A 22,201-nucleotide genomic window follows, 5' to 3' on the forward strand; every position below is an offset into this window, starting at 1 on the left:
GACAGAGAGGCTAAGGCCTGACCTCCTAGCCTGATGCTAATCACGGCGGGATTCTCCAGCTCAGGCATGCGCCAAGAGTTTCAGAAAATGGGCTTCTGCCCCCGAGGGGCTAGACTGGGAAATTCAAAAGCTGCTAGAACAGGAAGTTTTTAATCACTTTTTAAATTATTCATGTAATTACAGACTGTTTTCTTTTAAGTGAATATTTCATAGAGTATTATAGAAATGAGGTTGAGACCAGGAGTCTTTTTGTTTTGTTTTGTTTTACATCTTGTCACTTTGGATTCTGTCAACACTAGAAAATGACTTTGATGGTTTCAGCTATCATTTCCATTGCTTTACTGGGTCATTATCGTTGCTTAATTGGGTCATTATTATTGAAGACACTTGTCATTAACAACGCAGGCAGTAAAGTGAAATGCAAGGAACTAGTCTTATCCTCTTGACATTTATAACATATTTTGATTTGAGGTATAGACATGGACATTTAAATAAATATAAGCAATTTATGCTTAAAATACTCATCAATAGCACAGAACATGTGAGCAGTAGAAGAACAAGGACAAGAGAGGAGCCTATCTAGTTTGTTTGCAGAAAGTACTGAAGCCTAGCTTGGGCTTGTTTTGCAACAAAGAAGAGGTAAGAGATATCTAAGTGAATTAATTCATTTATTCAGTAAGCATTCATATGTTAGGCTCTGAGAAGTCAGTGGTGAACAAGATTAACACAGTTCCTAGTCTTGAAGAACTGAGAAACAGACAGTAAACAATGACATAAGTATTAATACATTGGGATCTCTCTCCAGTGGGATGAATGTCAACATTCATGAATGTTCAACAGAGGTTGTGAAGGCAGGTGGGGGTAGAAGAAGAGAGACTTTACCTTGTAGCGACGGCCTTAGATACCATTGTCCTAGGAGTTTCAGACCAAAGTGCCACCTTAGTTTTTAGTTCTTTATTCTAAAGTTGAAAAAAATAGTTCAGAAATCGCATAGCAAGCACATTAATCATGCTCCTGATCAACCCTACATCACTCCTTGTCCTTCCTGTCAGAACACAGAAAGTAACCAGTTGAAAGTCACTAATATCTCTGAAATTACACACTCACTAGCTTGGTGACCTCATTCAGTTACTTAACCTCTCTGTGCCTAACTTCTTCATCTGTACAACAGATATAATCATAGTCTGTTCTTCAGAGGTTCTGAAATGAGATAAAAACATGTAAAGAACCCAGCTCAGTGCCAGGCACTGATTTTTAAGACTTAAAAGCAGTTGGTTTTGAACTGCACAGAGTGATTGCCCATCGATGGTATGTTTGCATGATTTTTTGTATTATATTTGCTTATCCATATTTACTACTTTATATAGAATGAATTAATATGTTAGCTGTGTAAAAATAACATAAGAAAAATATTTTATCAAGTAATATTTGCCAAAAGGCCACTTCTTAAGAAAAGCAGTGAGGAGACGCCTTTGAAGACATTTCTTAGAGACAGAGGCTGTAATGTGCCACGGATCATATTACCTGAGGCCCCCGAGGTACCACCATCGGCCCTCATGGGGCAGTTGAGTGAACACTAGTTTTGAGCCAATTATTCCACAATCACCATGCTTTCAGCTGTGGAGAGCTGTGAGCATTGTCTTGATCAATGGACAGTCCCATATGACCTAAAGCAGGTGAGAACCTAAGCAAAGCCTGAGGCTTGAAGAGTTCACCCTGCAGAATAAGGAGAACAGTGGTCCTCTGGGAAGGTAGAAAAGGTTACAAAATTCAAGATGTAAAAATCTGGACAACCCCTTTCTGTTATGAGTTTTTTCTTCTGTTGGGAAAGCAGAAGGAACATGGTGGTGGGGGGTAACGGTGAGGTGGGAGGACTAGTGAGGGGGGGAATGGTGAGGTGGGAAGAATGGTGAAGGGGGGATGGTGAGGGGGGAGGAATGGTGAGGGGGGATGGTGAGGTGGGAAGAATGGTGAGGGGGGAGGAATGGTGAGGTGGGAGGAATAGTGAGGGGGGATGGTGAGGTGGGAGGAATGGTGAGGGGGAGGAATGGTGAGGGGGGAGGAATGGTGAGGTGGGAGGAATGGTGAGGGGGGGGAATGGTGAGGTGGGAGGAATGGTGAGGTGGGAAGAATGGTGAGGGGGGGGAATGGTGAGGTGGGAGGAATGGTGAGGTGGGAGGAATGGTGAGGGGGGAGGAATGGTGAGGGGGAGGAATGGTGAGGTGGGAAGAATGGTGAGGGGGGAATGGTGAGGTGGGAAGAATGGTGAGGGGGGAAGAACAGTGAGGGGGGAATGGTGAGGTGGGAGGAATGGTGAGGGGGGAGGAATGGTGAGGTGGGAGGAATGGTGAGGGGGAGGAATGGTGAGGGGGGAGGAATGGTGAGGGGGGAAGAACAGTGAGGGGGGAATGGTGAGGTGGGAGGAATGGTGAGGGGGGAGGAATGGTGAGAGGGGAAGAATGGTGAGGTGGGAGGAATGGTGAGGGGGGAGGAATGGTGAGGGGGAGGAATGGTGAGGTGGGAGGAATGGTGAGGGGGAGGAATGGTGAGGGGGGAGGAATGGTGAGGTGGGAAGAATGGTGAGGGGGGAGGAATGGTGAGAGGGGAAGAATGGTGAGGGGGGAATGGTGAGGTGGGAAGAATGGTGAGGGGGGAAGAACAGTGAGGGGGGAATGGTGAGGGGGGAGGAATGGTGAGGGGGGATGGTGAGGTGGGAGGAATGGTGAGGGGGGGGAATGGTGAGGTGGGAAGAATGGTGAGGGGGGAGGAATGGTGAGAGGGGAGAAATGGTGAGGGGGGAGGAATGGTGAGGGGGGAAGAATGGTGAGGGGGGAATGGTGAGGTGGGAGGAATGGTGAGGGGGGAGGAATGGTGAGGGGGGAGGAATGGTGAGGGGGAAGGAATGGTGAGGTGGGAAGAATGGTGAGGGGGGAGGAATGGTGAGGGGGGAGGAATGGTGAGGGGGGAGGAATGGTGAGGGGAAGAATGGTGAGGGGGGAGGAATGGTGAGGTGGGAATAATGGTGAGGGGGGAGGAATGGTGAGGGGAGGAATGGTGAGGGGGGAGGAATGGTGAGGGGGGGGAATGGTGAGGTGGGAAGAATGGTGAGGGGGGAGGAATGGTGAGGGGGGAGGAATGGTGAGGGGGGAGGAATGGTGAGGTGGGAATAATGGTGAGGGGGGAGGAATGGTGAGGGGAGGAATGGTGAGGGGGGAGGAATGGTGAGGGGGGGGAATGGTGAGGTGGGAAGAATGGTGAGGGGGGAGGAATGGTGAGGGGAGGAATGGTGAGGGGGGAGGAATGGTGAGGTGGGAATAATGGTGAGGGGGGAGGAATGGTGAGGGGGGAGGAATGGTGAGGGGGGAGGAATGGTGAGGTGGGAAGAATGGTGAGGGGGGAAGAATGGTGAGGGGGGAGGAATGGTGAGGTGGGAAGAATGGTGAGGGGGGAGGAATGGTGAGGGGGGAGGAATGGTGAGGGGGGAGGAATGGTGAGGGGGGAGGAATGGTGAGGGGGAGGAATGGTGAGGGGGGCGGAATGGTGAGGGGAGGAATGGTGAGGTGGGATGAATGGTGAGGGGGGAATGGTGAGGTGGGAATAATGGTGAGGGGGGAGGAATGGTGAGGGGGGGAGGAATGGTGAGGGGGGAGGAATGGTGAGGGGGGAGGAATGGTGAGGGGGGAGGAATGGTGAGGTGGGAAGAATGGTGAGGGGGGAGGAATGGTGAGGGGGGAGGAATGGTGAGGGGGGAGGAATGGTGAGGTGGGAAGAATGGTGAGGGGGGAAGAATGGTGAGGGGGGAGGAATGGTGAGGTGGGAAGAATGGTGAGGGGGGAGGAATGGTGAGGGGGGAGGAATGGTGAGGGGGGAGGAATGGTGAGGGGGGAGGAATGGTGAGGGGGGAGGAATAGTGAGGGGGGATGAATGGTGAAGGGGTTGGAATGGTGAGGTGGGAGAAATGGTGAGGGGGGCGGAATGGTGAGGGGAGGAATGGTGAGGTGGGATGAATGGTGAGGGGGGAATGGTGAGGTGGGAATAATGGTGAGGGGGGAGGAATGGTGAGGGGGGATGGTGAGGTGGGAGGGATGGTGAGGGGGGATGGTGAGGTGGGAGGAATGGTGAGGGGGGAAGAATGGTGAGGGGGGAGGAATGGTGAGGGGGAGAAATGGTGAGGTGGGAAGAATGGTGAGGGGGGAGGAATGGTGAGGGGAGGAATGGTGAGGTGGGAAGAATGGTGAGGGGGGAGGAATGGTGAGGGGAGGAATGGTGAGGTGGGAGGAATGATGAGGTGGGAAGGATGGTGAGGGGGGAGGAATGGTGAGGGGAGGAATGGTGAGGGGGGGAATGGTGAGGGGGGGAATGGTGAGGGGGGAGGAATGGTGAGGTGGGAGGAATGGTGAGGTGGGAAGAATGGTGAGGGGGGAGGAATGGTGAGGTGGGAAGAATGGTGAGGGGGGAGGAATGGTGAGGTGGGAAGAATGGTGAGGGGGGAGGAATGGTGAGGTGGGAAGAATGGTGAGGTGGGAAGAATGGTGAGGGGGGAGGAATGGTGAGGGGGGAGGAATGGTGAGGGGGGAGGAATGGTGAGGTGGGAAGAATGGTGAGGTGGGAAGAATGGTGAGGGGGGAGGAATGGTGAGGGGGGAGGAATGGTGAGGGGGGAGGAATGGTGAGGTGGGAAGAATGGTGAGGGGGGAGGAATGGTGAGGTGGGAATAATGGTGAGGGGGGAGGAATGGTGAGGGGAGGAATGGTGAGGGGGGGAATGGTGAGGGGGGAGGAATGGTGAGGGGGGAGGAATGGTGAGGGGGGAGGAATGGTGAGGTGGGAAGAATGGTGAGGGGGGAGGAATGGTGAGGGGGGGATGGTGAGGTGGGAAGAATGGTGAGGGGGGAGGAATGGTGAGGTGGGAGGAATGGTGAGGGGGGAGGAATGGTGAGGGGGGAGGAATGGTGAGGTGGGAAGAATGGTGAGGGGGGAGGAATGGTGAGGGGGGAGGAATGGTGAGGGGGGAGGAATGGTGAGGGGGGAGGAATGGTGAGGGGGGAGGAATGGTGAGGGGGGAGGAATGGTGAGGGGGGAGGAATGGTGAGGTGGGAAGAATGGTGAGGGGGGAGGAATGGTGAGGGGGGGATGGTGAGGTGGGAAGAATGGTGAGGGGGGAGGAATGGTGAGGTGGGAGGAATGGTGAGGGGGGAGGAAAGGTGAGGTGGGAGGAATAGTGAGGGGGGGAATGGTGAGGTGGGAAGAATGGTGATGGGGGGGAATGGTGAGGTGGGAGGAATGGTGAGGTGGGAAGAATGGTGAGGGGGGGTTAATGGTGAAGTGGGAAGAATGGTGAGGGGGGGGAATGGTGAGGTGGGAAGAATGGTGAGGTGGGAGGAATGGTGTGGCAGCATGCTGGGAGTGTGACTGTGTAGTTCTGGTCTGCCCTGGGGAGGAGCAAAGCTCCAAAAGATGAGCAGGTTTCCAAGGAAGTCAGAGCCTCTGCGTATCCACAGAACAGGACAGCGCGGAAGCAGACAGCAAGCAGGATCGAGGGCTGCAGCAGCCAAGGTGGCCAGGTCGGGGCAGGCAGTGACTAGCCATCTGACAAAGACAGAAGGGTTGACCCTGAGCAGGAAGTTGAGCTGAGGCAGCTGTGGGGGCTTCATATACCCCAACCTTAGTGCGGGCTTCCCTAGTTCAAAGGGAATAGTGGGCAGATAGAAAAACATCTCAGTAAATGATCAAGTCTTACACTGAGTTTGAAAACTCTGAAAAATAAGAAAATTATAAGAGCCTTCTTGAAGTGAGTGAGCCTTGAGACAAAGTTTGGAAGCCACGTGGATATGGATAAAGGAAGAAGAAGAGAGAGGACACCTCAGGGTGAGAAATAGGTAAAGGCTGGAGACAGCAAACAGGCTATCTGACTAAGTTGGCCTTGACCAACCTTCTAATGCCAGTCCATATCAGCTGTCTCCACAATATAGCAAGTATTCTGGAAAATTTTCATGGACTTTTAACAATTGTTTATTAATATGTAATGTTAATAATTTAATAATATCAAGTGTTTAATACTGATACTGTAGTAATGATTAAGAGCACTTCTCCCCAGAGCTATAATTTCTTATGCATAGAAGATGCACATATACACATATTCACAAAAAGACACTCATAGATCATCACAGATATGCACATATACTCACACGTGGACACCCAGACACCGTTGCACACAACTACACACATACACCTACACACAAGACATTCATACACAGGCTCACAGAAACATTGAACACACACACACACACACACAATCACATTCACACTGAAATATATGAGATTCCTTCTTACCTGGGCTTCAAGTACATTAACTTTATCTTTCAAATTTTCAATTCTTTTATCTTGTTCTTTTAAATTAATTTTTAAGCCTTCCATCTAAGAATTAGGAAACACAATTGAAAAACCTTGTCAGACAACAGGGGATAGTTATGTAAGTCAGGAATTGTGCAGGTTTCTGTGGTCAAATGAGGTACATCCAATACAAAAATGAAATCCCAAAGCATCAGGAGACTCAGTAGGCCAAGGAGAATGGCTGAACAAATTGGCTCCTGGGGATGTGAGCACACAGACGCTGCTATTAAACATTTCAATCTTTGGGAAACCTGTTTAAACCAAATTCAGCAGGAGTGCATCTGTGGAAAGCAGCATTGGCCATCCTTGCTTCTCAGCCACATAATGTTTTCATGCTGCAGATGCAGAGGCCAATGGACAAGATGCCAGGCCACTGCCTGGCGTGGGGAAGCAGCCTGAGGCAGAGATCTGGTCAACCAGTGTGGAGAGCGGCTACAGGGTTTGGACAGGTTCAAGCCTTGGACTAAAGAGGGGGCACAGTCCTCTTATTGCCACGTGCAAGTCCCAGCTTGGGGGGCAGAGCCCTCCCAGCACAATTATAGCCAACAGCTATGGTTGTGAGCTTGAACCTATGGTCCAAACATGTGGCCCCACGTGCCTGAGTGATGTGGGTTTGATAGAGTTCAGGTGCATGTAATTGAGTAGGATGGAAACTCATGAGAATGTTGTAAACATCTTGACCACACCCTTACTTTGCCTCTTGGAATCTGTCTATACAATAAAAACACAGCTTGTGGGCGCTGTTGCTGTATCTCCATCAGAGAAGCAGCGTCCCACCGAGACCCAGCTTTCATTCTCTTGTCTGTCTTTTCTAAGCCTTTGGCCGTGCTGGCGCGGCACAAACCAGCAGCATGATGAGGCGAGCCTGCTTTGCTTCAGAAGAAAAGCATCAGGCCAGTGGCAGCATGGAACTGGGAGGTGGAGAAGTTCAGATGTGTGCAGGAAGAGGAAACTCATGGATTCTAAGGCCAACCCTGCCACTACCGGCTCCGTCATTTAACTACTGTGGGCCTCAGGTTTCCCATCTGTAAAATGAGAACGTGGGATGCCCCTAAGCCCTTTCTGGCTCTGAAGAGCCGACAGTCGATTCTCTTGGTGAGGTTCTAACCACATAAGCACCAACGTTACATTTATGCCAGGAAGGCGTTTGAGGTATTTAGAAAGACTCCTTTTGGAAACAAATATTAGTACAAAAAATGAATGAAGACACCCCTTTTCTAACACTCCTCCTAAGTAAATTTACATGAAACTGACCAGTTATTCCTTCCTCAAGAAAAGGCTGAGCCTCCAAATATACACAATCTTCTAAAGAACACTGTACATTACCTGGCTCAGGACACTTCAAAAATCACTGAAACATCGAAAACAGCGATTTTCAGCTGGTGTGCCAAAAAATGTTTAAACATGCAATACCTGACTCTGTAGTCAGAGGCACTGACCTCTTTTCCCTTAGATTGTCAAATAAAAAGTGACAACAGCCAACACAACCATAGCCATCCGTGTGTGAATAAATCAAAATTACATTTTTTTGTTAGATCAGCAAAAAACATATTTTTCGTGTGCTGTGGGATTTTAGTAACTAGTTCATGTGTGCTATGAGATGAAGAAGGTTGAAAATTGCTGATCTAAAGAGCAGTTAAACACAATTTCCTCAATATCTTAGTTGAGAACATTCCAGGTGTTGGCATACAGAAAAAAAAGGCATTGCAAACAGCCATGTTGTTCAGGAATAAAAGCAGCCGCCCATGGGGAGAAGAATCTGGCTGCCTGTGAAGCCCAGGCAAGCCGCTCCTATTGGGTCTTCTCACTGTAAACATACCATCTACCCAGAAACGTCTGGATTAACCTGACCTCCTGGATGGCTCTGCGCAGGCTCTGGTGTTGGGAGTGGATCACAAACTGCAGGTGAGAGATCTGCTCCTGGAGAAGGGAAATCTCCTTCTGAAGACCCTGGACACTGGAGATGCAAAGGGAGAGAGAGAGTAAAAGATTCACGAATGCATCGAACAGCTGGTGTTTTGTTTTGTTTTGTTTTGTTTTGTTTTGTTTTGTTTACAGCTGTGCTGCTAGGTTCTCCTCATTGGCTACCTTGCTACTTATTGGGCATTATGTGAGTCAGATGCCCAGGCCCCTTCACACAAGACACACTGAAGATAAACAGCCATAAGGCAGCCTCTGGTTAGCTCAGATAGGAACTTCTATAAGAATATAAATTCATGTCAAAAGCTCCTTTCTGGCCCACCAGCAGGTGGTTGAGCCGGGTTGTAGTGACCCAGGTGAAGCATCGGCCTATCGAATGTGTCTTGCCTATGAGCACCCACAGACCTAGCACCCATCAGGATGCACGGAGAATTAGAGGGGGTGAGAGTTTAGAACATGGGGCCAGGAATGGACACTTTACATACATACCAGAAACCCATTTCCAATGACACAGTCAGTATACCTGATAGATTGTCTGTTTGTCTATTTATTATTTTGGCTTCCTACTTTGGGTAATTCTGCTACCTGTAAGTAGCTCAAGGGGGGAAAAAGGAGGAAATTAAATTCCAGGTAATATTTTGAGTCTACATCAACCATTGTGAAAAAAAGATGGTTGAAGTCTGAATTTAGATTATTCATAGTTTCCTAAAGCCCTATTTAGGTCACTGGAACTGATTATACAGTTATAATCGATTGCCAGTGTAATCTGAGTTATGAGACAACAGCATTATGGCAAGACCACCAAACTTGGGGGCCTCGTGAGTTTGAAGTCACACACCTTTCTAAGCCTCAGTAAAACAGAGATAATAAGTCCTACCTCTTCTACTTTACAAGATTGCATTGTAGACTTAAAGGGATAAAGTGAATGTACTTTTGGAAAATGAGCTTTTTACAAAGTAATATATGAATATAATTTTCACTTATTAAGGTTTTACGATTATTGGCCAACATCCAATTGCAATTCTGATTTCCATACAGAGCCTGTTCAAATATTACAAAGGTCATGGAAATTCATGCCACTCTACAGAACATGTTCTCATTAGAAAAAAAAGTCTCTGTCTCACAGCATGTACTAAAAATGGCTTCTCAAACTTCATGTGCATTGGAGGATCTTGTTAAATCATCAGGGATCTTATGCATATTCTCATCCAGGAGGCACGGGCAGGGCTTGACATTCTGCCCAATAAGAAGCAGTATTAGGCCAGTCTCTTTCCTCTGGAACTGGAGAGGAAAATGCAAAGAATATAAACCAGCTGGTGAACATGGTGGGAAAAGTTAACGAGCTGTACAGGAAGAACAAAGGAAGAGTGAAACTGCTCGCACCCAGGACAGAATGGGAGCAACAAAATAATCTGGTTTCTAAAAGCCACGTCAGGTGCCCAGGGTGGCCTCCTGCCTTCCCAGAGATGCCTGCTCTCGAGGGCCACAGCTCTCCAATCTGAACCGAACAGAGACCACCTTTATTTGTGGGAGCTTCACCAAGTCTCTACTGCTTTAACCCAAGAGTCTGATTCATGCTGATTTCATTTTATTGCCTCTTAGCAAAGTGAATACCTCTACACACAGCTCAGAAAAAGCAATAAATGAATATTTGTGATACTGACAAACCTATGAAAATTGCATAGGCCTGGGTGTTCAAACATCATTCTATAAACACAAAACATCCATTTCCCTCAAGATATTTCTAAAACCTCTTTAAGAATGTTTTGAGAATTCTTTATAACCACCGCTCATATAGAATAGAACTGAAAAAAAAATAGGTCAATTTCGTTTTTCAAATAGTTACTTTTTTTTGGGGCTCAAAGACTGATCAAAAAAAAACTATTATCAATAAAAAAATCATTTCTAAAAGAAAATTCAGACTGTCTGGACTCTTAATGGAACTAAGGAGTTGTTCACAGTATTTTTGTCACTTCCTACAAAGTTGGGGAGCATCACAAACCTACCTTACAATTCCACTGCGGCTGGACAATTTAATGTCTGCTACTGCAGAGACCCATCAACAAAATGTCAGAGGCACAGAAGGAATGAAGACCTCCTCAGCAGGCCCTTTATCACCAAGGGTAACCGGGGAGGGGAGGGGCTCCCTCAGGCTTCAGAAGGATTAACCTTCCCACGGTTTCCCTGCAGCCCAGTGAGTGGGGGAGGGGGAGGCACACAGCGGCTAATGCCAGGCATTCTCTCCTCTCCTGCACTGACAGGCCTCCCGTATCCTTAGCGGGTGGTAGCCTTCTGTCCACTGGCCCCCTGGTTCCAGGAGAAAAGGTTCCAGGAACTGCTATTACTTAGGAGGTAGATTCGCAAACCTTTTAGCATGTGTAGTGTTGGATTTCAGTTGCAGCAGCTTGTTTTCCAAAGAGAGTTTTCTTTCTAGCAGTGTTCTTTTTTCCTAGGAGAAAATAAGATACAATATCTGCTTATCTCTCCCTCTCTCTCCTCTCTCTCTCTCTTTCTCTCTCTCATCAATATATGTGCATGTGGTAAGACATTCTTCCAAACTGTTCACAAAAGATGCTTCTTGCAATAACAGGAATACCTCTTGAGCTAAAGAGGTCATTTTTTTATTTTATTTTATTGATTTTTTACAGAGAGGAAGGGAGAGAGATAGAGAGTCAGAAACATCAATGAGAGAGAAACATCGATCAGCTGCCTCCTGCACATCTCCCACCAGGGATGTGCCCGCAACCCAGGTACATGCCCTTGACCGGAATCGAACCCGGGACCCTTCAGTCCGCAGGCCGACGCTCTATCCACTGAGCCAAACCGGTTTTGGCTAAAGAGGTCATTTTATGGAGCAGTGACAACCCGCCCCCGTGGAGCCTGGCCAGGCATTCTCTGTGTAGTTTTCACAGTCCGGTTGTCTGAACAGGCTGTGTTCACTGTCCTCACCTGCCCGCAGCATTCTCCCCCGAACCCAGCGCACTGCCGACACAGCCTGCCCAGCCTGACCCTTCTCCTGTCTCTCCATCCCACTCCTGCAGGCCCCTGCTCATCCCTCCCACGGCTCTCCCACCACAGGGGCTTCTCCATTAGACCGAGGTCGGTACCCAAGGACACTATTGAGCTTCACTTGAACCTACCTGCTCATAGGGCATCTGTCAGGAAGTAGGAAAGCAGTAAATGCATTTCTAGAGAAGGACCAAGGTCACAAATGATAAAGTCACTTCCCAATTAGCATGTGAGCGAAAGGACATGGAGAAAGAATAAGCCTCAATGTCATTAGTAAGCCAAACTCTTTCCATCTGAAGGGAAAATAGACAAGTCCATGAAACACCAAGCTGGGGTGACTGGGTTCTTTTTTGTATTTGATTATATGTATTTTGCACAATGCTGTTTACATGCACTCCTGCTACAGTATCTGTGTGGGTGAAATACAAGGCAGGCTTTACAGCAAAAACAGCAGCGAGGCTTTGGACCTGCATTGACCTGGTTTTGAAATTTTATGGCTGCATAATTCTTGCCAAAGCTTTAATCTTTCTGGGCCTTATTGCTGTTAATAAAATCAACCAAAACTTGGAAATCAAAGTAATATACAGCATGTGGTTTTAATGTCATATTGGGTCACTTTAATAACCCGACCCAAGGATTATTTCATTCTCTTGGAGGATTTCCCTGTGTTTGATTTTTATTATTTATTATTACAGCCCTGACTCTGAAGTTGAATGTTAATATATAGATTCATGTTCTGTTTGAAAAGATAATCCCAAAGGTTATGGATTAATTGCCTTAAAGAATATTAACTGGCTAAATATCTAACCTAGTAATCCTATTCTATATGCCCTTTTTCAAAATGCCTATAAATAGCCAGTTTCTCTAAATATTTTATTTAAACCAGTTTTACCATTTTACTGGTCCCTCATTAATGAATGATTTGAATAAAACATCTGACATTTATTTATTCTATATTTGTATAAGTCATGTTTTTTGACTCTTTGAACATCTCTAAAATGGGAATAATACTCCTATATTAAAAGTTGGGATGATTGAAGATAATATATGTGAAAGGCCTATGGGCTTCTCTGGAACATATTAGGACCTCAATATATAATAATTTAAAGGTGCCAAAACTTCATATTTTATGTGCTGTTATTTTTAAAATTTATACTTTTTCAAATGTTTTCCATAGCATTCTTGTGACATAGAAATTGTTCAGTGTAGAAATAACTTGTGTTCAAGTTATTTCTGAGGGATCACAGACATGCCTTGTAAGCTTATTATAATACCCGGATCATCAAAGAAACATATTACTGATAATATGCTTTGAATTTGTAGGGAGGAAAATGGTGTTTAATAAACATTCTTCTTGCCCTAACTGGTTTGGCTCAGTGGATAGAGCATCGGCCTGCGGACTGAAGGGTCCCAGGTTCAATTCTGGTCGGGGGCATGTTCCTTGGTTGCAGGCACATCCCCAGTAGGAGGTGTGCAGGAGGCAGCTGATCGATGTTTCTAGCTCTCTGTCCCTCTCCCTTCCTCTCTGTAAAAATTCAATAAAACTTAAAAAAACAAAACAAAACAAAAACCATTCTTCTTAACGGACTTACTCCATTATCTTTATAACCAAGGTGCAAGCAGACCAGACAATTGCACATGTCAATGTTCTGCCCTGAGGAGGGGTCTTAATGCTTCTTTTTTGACAACACAGAAAATCACACTATCCCAGCGCAGGCTTCTCAGGGATAGTGCCTTCTAGAAGGGAAAGGAGTTCGCAGCGCCACCCAGTGGGCAATCCACTCTTCCCAAATCACCCCTATTCATCATAATGGAGCAGACACTAATGTAACATCTACATGACCAGATGTTAACATCTAAATGACTTAGGAACCAAGGATGTTCTTTTTATCCAGCATCAGAGAAGACGGAGAGATAGAGACATAATGGAAAAGATTGTAAACTGGTAACTGGACGACCATGGAATAGTTCCTGTTTGCATTGTCCTCATTTATAAAATGATGAGGAGCAACTAGATGGTCTCAAAAGCACCTTTGAACTCTAAAAGTCTAATAGAGCTACATCAATGACACTAGAAAACAAATACGGTGCAACAGAATTGCACTGCTCACAAAAGGAACATACGCTGTATTACAAGGCTCTGACTGGACGTTTTTGCTGGCTTATCGCTGTGTGTCTGGAACTCATTCTCACTGCATCCCCGATAAAGGGGGACAGATGGTGAGGGTTGTAAGTAATGTGTTCATTACCAGACCTCATACCACTAATGGCTATTTACTGGTGAGTAGAAAATGACTCCTTCTCCGGGGGCACCCCCTACCAGGGTGGTATTTATCACCTTTTGTTGTGGATGTTCATTTTTGATTTTCATTTCCTTGTTGAACTCACCTTTTTCCTATTAATACAAAAGTCTCTGTACATCCTTCCCTGCTTCTGATACACATTCTGCACCCGAGACACCCTTCATAACAGCCTATATTCTCAGTATCTCCTTAAACCAAGATGCTTTACCCAGCTTTGCTTCTTTTTTTTTTTTTTTTAATATATTTTATTGATTTTTTACAGAGAGGAAGGGAGAGAGATAGATAGTTAGAAACATTGATGGGAGAGAAACATCGACCAGCTGCCTCCTGCACATCTCCCACGGGAGATGTGCCCGCAACCCAGGTATATGCCCTTGACCGGAATCGAACCCGGGACCTTTCAGTCCACAGGCCGACGCTCTATCCACTGAGCCAAACCGGTTTTGGCCCCAGCTTTGCTTCTTAAAGTTTTATTTCTTTGCATGTTTGCTTTACAAATATAAAGTATCTGTAAACTCAATGTCTTAAAAAAAAACCACAAAAAAACTCTATTGCCCTTTGACTCCATCCTTACCTACCCTGCCTCCCAGACATCTGAATGGATCCACTCTAAGAAATCACTGAACTAGTATTCTGGAAGTTACTGCAAGGCCTTGCTGAGCCATGGGCATCTTGTCCACTCACTCTGTCCCAGAACTCCTAGAGACAGTCCAAACATCTGCCAGTATCTGAGCCATCTCACCTCTTACTGGGGTGTATCCCCTATCTTCAGTAGGGATGCCAACATCCCTAAGGAGCCCTAAGAGAATGGATGAAGAGACATCTGGAAAGTTCCTTGAGTCCCACACAACCCAGGTATACTACAGTGTACTCTCCACAAACAGACTGTATCTGATTCATTCACAAATAGATACCTAGCCTCTAGGTCAGGCTGGTACATGGTAGGTGCTCAAATATTTGTGGAATTAAGTCGAATGAATATATCCCAGAATTGACATGAACCTATATTGAGTACAGATTTCTCAGAAATGAAAAGTATATTCCACTGTGCTTTTGTTCATTTTCAGGGACTGACAGTTGGCCACTAACCCTCACCCAAAGCTGCTGGGTTTGAGGTGATTGCAAATCTAAATTTAAATGTCAAACTAGTTAATCAAGTTGTTTGGTTAAACAACCCTATTTGCATTCTAGACTTGTCTTTCTTTTCTAATGGCAAGCATTCTTTGTGCTATCTTAGTTTGTTAAATTATTTATTACATGATAAATATCCTAAAACTACAAATAGTCATTCAAATGTTCATAATGATGGAATGTCACACTTGGACAAACCAGTTGCTTAAGGACATTGTAGCCCAGTGACTTTGGCTCAAGTGCAACACTCAGCGACCTACTGCACAACAGAGATGTAGCTGTGTATTATTATTATTTGATTCAGTTCAGTTTAGGCTTATTTAGTTTTTGTGATTTCCTCATAGGACTTTTATTAAGATTAAAAATTCAGCCAAATGCACAGTGTTATCAATTAAATTCTTGGAACATATTTAAAAATTAATCAAAGTCCTTTTGCCAAGAAATGTGAATATTGAAACGGGATGCTTTTGAAGTGACATTTCTAAAATGGGATCAACTGCAGGAAACCCATTAAATAAAACAAGGCTGAAAAGAACATAGGTAAATCAGGGAATTAATATAATAAAAATATAAAATGTATTAGAAAGTATTTACTAGAAGTAAAGCCTATATTCTTATCTACCACCAAGTCAGTTTCAGAGATGCCAATTTTCTATTAATTTGTTTTGCTACTAAAAAATGAATATATATCTTGGTTTGTCTGAATTATAAATTTTAAGACATGAATAATTAAAATTATACGCCCACTTTTTGTATATATTTGTAGTGACAGCTACTTAAAGGAACACTGCATGTAACTTTTAATAAATTTTTCGTCTGCTATTACTTTCTCTACATTCTCTTTTGAAAGTTCTAATTTGTATAGAATGTCTTTTCTTAATGTGAACTCTGTTTGTTCCAGTGCAGCTACAGGTGTTACAAACCTACAGTGGGTGTGGGTGGCCAAAAATGGGCACCTGGTTGACTATAATCATAAAAATGCTAGGAGTACAGGGACCCATCCACTATATTATTACTATTAATAGATAAACTTGGCGATCTTCTCCATTGTTTCCATTCAGTGTCTCACCTGGTTCCCCTTTCTACGTTATACATTTACTGGAAGGAGAAAGTGACAGAGTGATGACATCAGTATTTGTAGAGAGGTCAATCCTGAGCAACACAGATCATATTAAATGTGTAAGGAAAGAAACTGGCATCACTGAATACTTCCTTGAGTCTTAGGAGTTGCAAAGCGTACTTCTACTTAACGTTATCTTATTCATTTTAGTGTTATTTTTTTAATTGCAGGAAGAAATCCCTTTAATTCTCTAGCCCTTTACCTTTTCCATTCGCTGTACGAGGCTCTCCAAGGCTGTAATTTTATTATGCTTTTCTTCAAGTTTCTCAGCAACTTGATTCAGATGTTCAACGTGTTGTTTCAATTCCTGTTCTTTTTCAAGTTTGTTAACCTTTGGTCAGAAAGACAGTTGTCAGTTTATTAATTTATTAAACCTATACAGCAAATCCTCAATTTTGCAGACCTCAATTTAACAGACTTCAAATTTAATGAACAAAATTTCCGGTCCATATGTCATATGTGAAAATTAACACCCTGTTAATGTTAAAATGCTTTTAACCTAGATTTAGTTATAATTAAATTAACAGGTAATTTTTTTGTTACTAAGTCACTATTATTTTTAACAAGTTTTAACAAATAGCCCTAGCTGGTTTTGCTCAGTGGATAGAGCGTTGGCCTGTGGACTGAAGGGTCCCAGGTTTGATTCTGGTCAAGGGCACATGCCTGGGTTGTGGGCTCGATCCCCAGTGGGGGGCATTCAGGAGGCAGACGATCAATGATTCTCTCTCATCATTGATGTTTCTAACTCTCTCTCCCTCTCTGAAATCAATAAAAATATAAATTAAAAAAATAGGCCATATGTTGGAAAAAATACTGTAGCAATTTCACCAACATAAATATTATATATCTACAACTATAGTCTACTAGTACATATTTAAATCCAAGAGTCACCATTTGTAAACAATGTTCAGGGAATGATCACACCACATCAGGTGAGGTAACTGGTTCTGTTGTTATGTGGCGTGACTTTCTGCAGCAATTGTAACTCATGCAGGCCAAAGTTCCCAGTGCACTAAGCCACACCCAGCTGTGTACATTTGCTTACTCATGGTGACAGGTGAATGCACACATTTACTAGATCTATTCAGTGTAAATTTAAAATTACTGTAATACAGAGGGAGGAACCAAGACGCCGGCATAGCTGCACACCTGTACTTCCTGCCTCGCACAACCACATTAAAACTACAACTAAAAGACAAAACGGATATCATTCAGAACCACGAGAAGGCTGGCTGAGTGGAAGTTATACAACTAGAAGGAAAGAGAAAACCACATTGAGACTGGTAGGAGGTGCAGAGGGGCGGAAGTGTGGAGGCACAGAGGCGCGCATGAAAACGGGCTGGCAACTGGGTACGCTGTTGTCTTTTACAATTGGGAGGGAGATAAAAGCTCCCAATTGCTCTGAACTCCAGTTCTGGGCAAGACTCTGGGGACCTAGGCTCATACGGGGAGAAACTGGACTGTCTAGCATCTGGACAGGAACACGAGGGCAGCTTTCTCGAAGAGGTGCTTGCAGGGACCATTGTTCCTGCACAGGGCCATGGGACACAGAGACCTGGGAACCTCTCCGAGGCGGGGCTGACTGGGTCATTGCTGGTTGCTCTGACCTGGTGATTCCCTGAGACCTCACCCCACCCAATTTACAACCCCACCCAAGCTGTGCACATCGGCTTTTGCATATGAACGGCCTGTTCTTTTGCAATCTAAAACCTAACAAACTGCTGCTGGGTCAAAGAGCACCAAAGCTTCCAAAAGAAGGCCCAAGGCTTGATAGCATCCTGCATTGCTTCAAAGCTGGGCCTCATATGGGCAGTTCCAAACCCCAAACAAAGAGGAGGAATCTGCAGATCTCTCTGTAGCTCCTGCTGGGTGGCCTCAGGAAGTGGCTGACTTTGCACCTCCTTGGAGATCCAAGAACCAGTGCACCCAGTGGTCAGTGTGAGACCATAACAGAGTACAACTCTTCACATCCATAAGTGACGCACTCAAGGGGCAGACTCAGTGAGTACCAAAGCCTCACTGAAGCAAGTCCTGCCCCATAAGGGTGTCTCCAGCACAGCAGTTAACCCATTATAGACACAGCTGGTCCTCATAGCCAATTGGCCTGGTGGTCAATTCCTCCCAGTGATACCAACAGCAATCAAGGCTTAACTACAACAAGACTGTGCACACAGCCCACAAAGGGGTGCATCAAGAGTGACCACCTCAGGTAATTAGGGAGGCTGAGCCTAGCACACAAAGCCACCCTATCAACACAGGGAAGCAGCCAAAATGCGGAGACAAAGAAACATGTCATAAACAAAAGAAATGGAGAAAAGCAAACTACTGGATATAGAGTTCAAAACCATGGTTATAAGGTTACTCAAGAATCTTCTAGAAACCTCCAAGAAATTTAGTGAGACCCTCAAGGATATAAAAAAGGACCAATTAGAAATTAAGCATAAACTGACTAAAATAAAGAATAATATACAAAGATCCAACAGCAAACCAGAGGATCCCAAGAATCAAGTCAAAGATTTGAAATACAAAGAAGCAAAAAACACCCAACTGGAAAAGCAAGAAGAAAAAAGAATCCAAAAATATGAAGATAGTATAAAGAGCCTCTGGGACAACTTCAAGCATACCAACATCCGAATTATGGGGGTGCCAGAAGAAGAGAAAGAGCAAGATATTGAAAACCTATTTGAAAAGATAATGACAGAAAACTTCCCCTACCTCAGTGGTCGGCAAACTCATTAGTCAACAGAGCCAAATATCAACAGTACAACCATTGAAATTTCTTTTGAGAGCCAAAATTTTTCAACTTAAACTATATAGGTATGTACATTGTTATTAACTTAATTAGGGTACTCCTAAGGCTTAGGAAGAGCCACACTCAAGGGGCCAAAGAGCTGCATGTGGCATGCGAGCCGCAGTTTGCCGACCACTGCCCTACCTGGTCAAAGAAATAGACTTATAAGTCCAGGAAGCATTGAGAACCCCAAACAAGAGGAATTCAAAGAGGACCACACCAAGACACATCATAATTAAAATGCCAAGGGAAAAAGACAAAGAGAGAATCTTAAAAGCAGCAAGAGAAAAACAGTTAGTTACCTATAAGGGAGTACCCATACGACTGTCAGCTGATTTCTCAACAGAAACTATGCAGGCCAGACGGGAGTGGCAAGCAATATTCAAAGTGATGAATAGCAAAGACTTACAACCAAGATTACTCTACCCAGCAAAGCTATCATTTAGAATTGAAGGTCAGATAAAGAGCTTCACAGACAAGAAAAAGCTAAAGGAGTTCATCACCACCAAATCAGTATTATATGAAATGCTGAAGGGTATTCTTTAAGAAGAGGAAGAAGAAGAAAAGGTAAAGATAAGAATTATGAACAACAAAGTGACAACAAATACATACCTATCAACAAATGAATCTAAAAATCAAGTGAATAAAAACTCTGATGAACAGAATAAACTGGTGAATATAATAGAATAGGGGCATAGAAAGGGAGTGGACTGACAATTCTTGGCGGGGAGGGGGTGTGGGAGTGCAGGAAGAGACTGGACAAAAATCATACACCTATGGATGAAGACATTGGTGGGAGGTTAAGGGCATGGAGTGGGGTGGGAACCAGGTGGAGGGGAGCTATGGGGGAAAAAAGGAACAACTGTAATAATCTGAACAATAAAAATTTATTTTTAAAAAATAAAATAAAATTAGTGTAATACATATAGGAAACGTTTCATATATACTTCATTTTAATTACACAAATGTGTCTACATAAGTAAAAACAGGTAACTTAATTTGTCAAATTTTTAACATACAACCTACTTTCCTATAGAATGGACTTTTGGCTTTAACAGATGACTCCTTGCCCGAATTAGTCCATAATATCAAGCTTTTACTGTACAAATATTATCTTCTATAATTTTCTGATTAACCCAAAAATAATAATAACAATTTACACTTGTTTAGAATTCATTTTTTAATTCAGTGTTTCCTTCTAAATACACCTAATGGGCTACAACACCACCAAATCAATGAAGAATTACTAATGAATAAATATTTTCCCTAGAATGTTTACATTTGTTACCATAAAGCATACTACTTGAACTGGTATGAGAGAGACACAAATTTAAGAAAACAACATATTTTACCTTTTCTCAACAAAACATATCTAGGACAAAAATGAAATTTTATATGTTTAAGAAAAATAATGTTTTATTTTAACACAAAAGTGTCAGAAAAGCAGAATAATTCTCTCCACTGTGTCCGGGCGGGTAGCAGCTGTGCTGAAGACCAGTGGAGAGCAGTCCAGCCCCCGGGCCGGAGGTGGGTGCGTTTCAGCTGACTTCTGACATGCACGCTCACAGCTGCGTGTGTAGTTAACAGATTTGAAAGTGTACAGTTTTTTTAAAAAAGTGTCTGTCTTCCCTTGACAACACCAGGCAGGCACTGCTGCCAGGTCCTCCAGGCTGGTGCTGAGCCCCTTGGCTGGGACATGTGCACTCCAGTCCCGCAGGCTCACCCCTCACAGAGCGCTGGGGTCCACACAGCCTGCTCCTGTCACTCAGGCTCTTATCTGCACCCTGTGTGCTGTGAATTTTCGACCAGCACCTCCACAGGCTGAAGCATGAAGGCATGTCACCTAGGAGAGAATTTCCTACTGTGTCCCCACTGTGCTTTCCTAGGGCCAGCGCTGGCGGGGATCCAGGCATGAATGAGCATTCAATTTGGTGTGCGTGCGTGTGTGTGTGCGCGCGCGCGCACACACACACGCACACACGCACATACGCACACATGTGCATGAGCACTATTATTTTTCTTTTCCAGCTCTAGAATACATTCTTCAGATAAACTTTTATTGGCCCTACAATATATACTTCAGATTTAAAAAAGAAATAAAAATGTGTGTCTACAATTTATATACACACATATATACATATTTAGGTTTTAATATTTTTAATTTTCATATATTAAAATATGAAATATATAATTTTTATATATCTTAAAATATATACACACATACACATATGCTTGTTGTTTGCTCAACCTGAGAAATGTATTCTAGGATCAAAACCATTTTGAAACCATCTCACTAGCCCAGTTCTTTCGTTTTAGACACTTGGAGGTCCAAGTCCAGCAAGGTGGAAGGACTCAACCTCGGCTACTTAGTCAAAGGCAGAACCAGAGGAGAAGTCACTGGCCAGGGTCGCCTGGGACAGCTCTGGTTTCTAGGCAGAGTGGCACGGCCCATCTGCCGCCTGTGCTCTGCAGGGCCCTGGGCAAGGGTGCTAACAGCAGCTTGGCAACATCCAGGGGCCCAGGGGCTGGCAAAGCAGGGATGGGCGAGGGATGGTCACAGAGCACTTCCTGCCCTTCCCGTTGCTTGCTTCACATTTAACTCTTCAGAAAGGGGGACAAGAATGACTGGGGGCTATTTACCCAACAGGCAAGTACCTGGAGGAAGTGTGTGCTGTCCTCATGCTGCTTCCTACCTTCCTCAGACTGTGTTTGGTAGATTTCAAATAGTCTCTGGGCCACATTTCTCAGAGCCGCAGCGCCTGCTTCCCTGGAGGCTTCCAACTAGGAAAAGAAAAGAAAAAAGGTCACTGTGCAGGTTTTGACATTTACAGTGAAAAGGTTCTAAGGCAGAATGGTTTGACGAGCAATTAAAAACATAGAGGCGGTAAAACACAGAGGCGGTAATTGTCTGGTTTGCACCCCCGTTGTCAATGGACAGGAGAAAAGACGCTTAATTTGTAAAAGGAAAATGTAAAATGAGAAACCCTGTTTAGTGGGGCTGTCATGTAGGCAGACTGGGCCTGGGCAGGCCAAACCAGAGCTCCAGGAACATCAGTGTCCTGTGTGTACACACTGTACCCTTCAGACTTCCACGGTGCCCATCAGCTTATGCATGTATTTGCAAGCATCTTATCTTCCATGTTCACAGCAGTACTAAAAGATGTACTGTCCTGAAATAGCAGTGATTGAAATAGACAAGATTGGAGTATTAAGGCAGTAAAGCTAAAGTGTAATGAATCTTTCAAGAATTTAACCTAGCCCTAGATGGTTTGCTCAGTGGATAGAGCGTTGGCCTGTGGACTTTGAAGGGTCCCAGGTTCGAATCCGGTCAAGGGCACATGCCTGGGTTGTGGGCCCGATCCCCAGCATGGGGCGTGGAAGATGCAGCCAATCAATGATTCTCATCGTTGGTGTTTCTATCTCTCTCTCCCTCACCCTTCCTCTCTGAAATCAATTTTAAAAAAATAAAAAAAAGAATTTAACCTAAAGAAATAATCAAGGATAACTGCAAAGATTTACTTACCAAGATAGTCATT

General features: G+C 44.5%; 1 protein-coding gene across 3 annotated transcripts in view; it reads right to left on the reverse strand.

Annotated features, from left to right (window-relative positions):
• CCDC68 (coiled-coil domain containing 68) overlaps positions 1-22,201 on the reverse strand; it is a 56,092-nt gene that overhangs the window by 4,070 nt on the left and 29,821 nt on the right. For all 3 annotated transcript variants that reach the window (XM_070420320.1, XM_070420321.1, XM_070420319.1), the window contains 6 exons: positions 21,321-21,446; positions 16,077-16,205; positions 10,678-10,760; positions 8,243-8,348; positions 6,332-6,415; positions 883-959 (listed from right to left, as the gene is read on the reverse strand). In XM_070420320.1, coding sequence (XP_070276421.1) covers positions 883-959; positions 6,332-6,415; positions 8,243-8,348; positions 10,678-10,760; positions 16,077-16,205; positions 21,321-21,446 — 605 coding nt within the window. The remainder of the gene's footprint in view (positions 1-882; positions 960-6,331; positions 6,416-8,242; positions 8,349-10,677; positions 10,761-16,076; positions 16,206-21,320; positions 21,447-22,201) is intronic.

The sequence above is a fragment of the Myotis yumanensis genome, unplaced genomic scaffold, assembly GCF_028538775.1.
Source record: "Myotis yumanensis isolate MYYU_CA2020_CCGP unplaced genomic scaffold, mMyoYum1.0.hap1 SCAF_7, whole genome shotgun sequence".
NCBI classification, from domain to species: Eukaryota; Metazoa; Chordata; class Mammalia; order Chiroptera; family Vespertilionidae; genus Myotis; species Myotis yumanensis.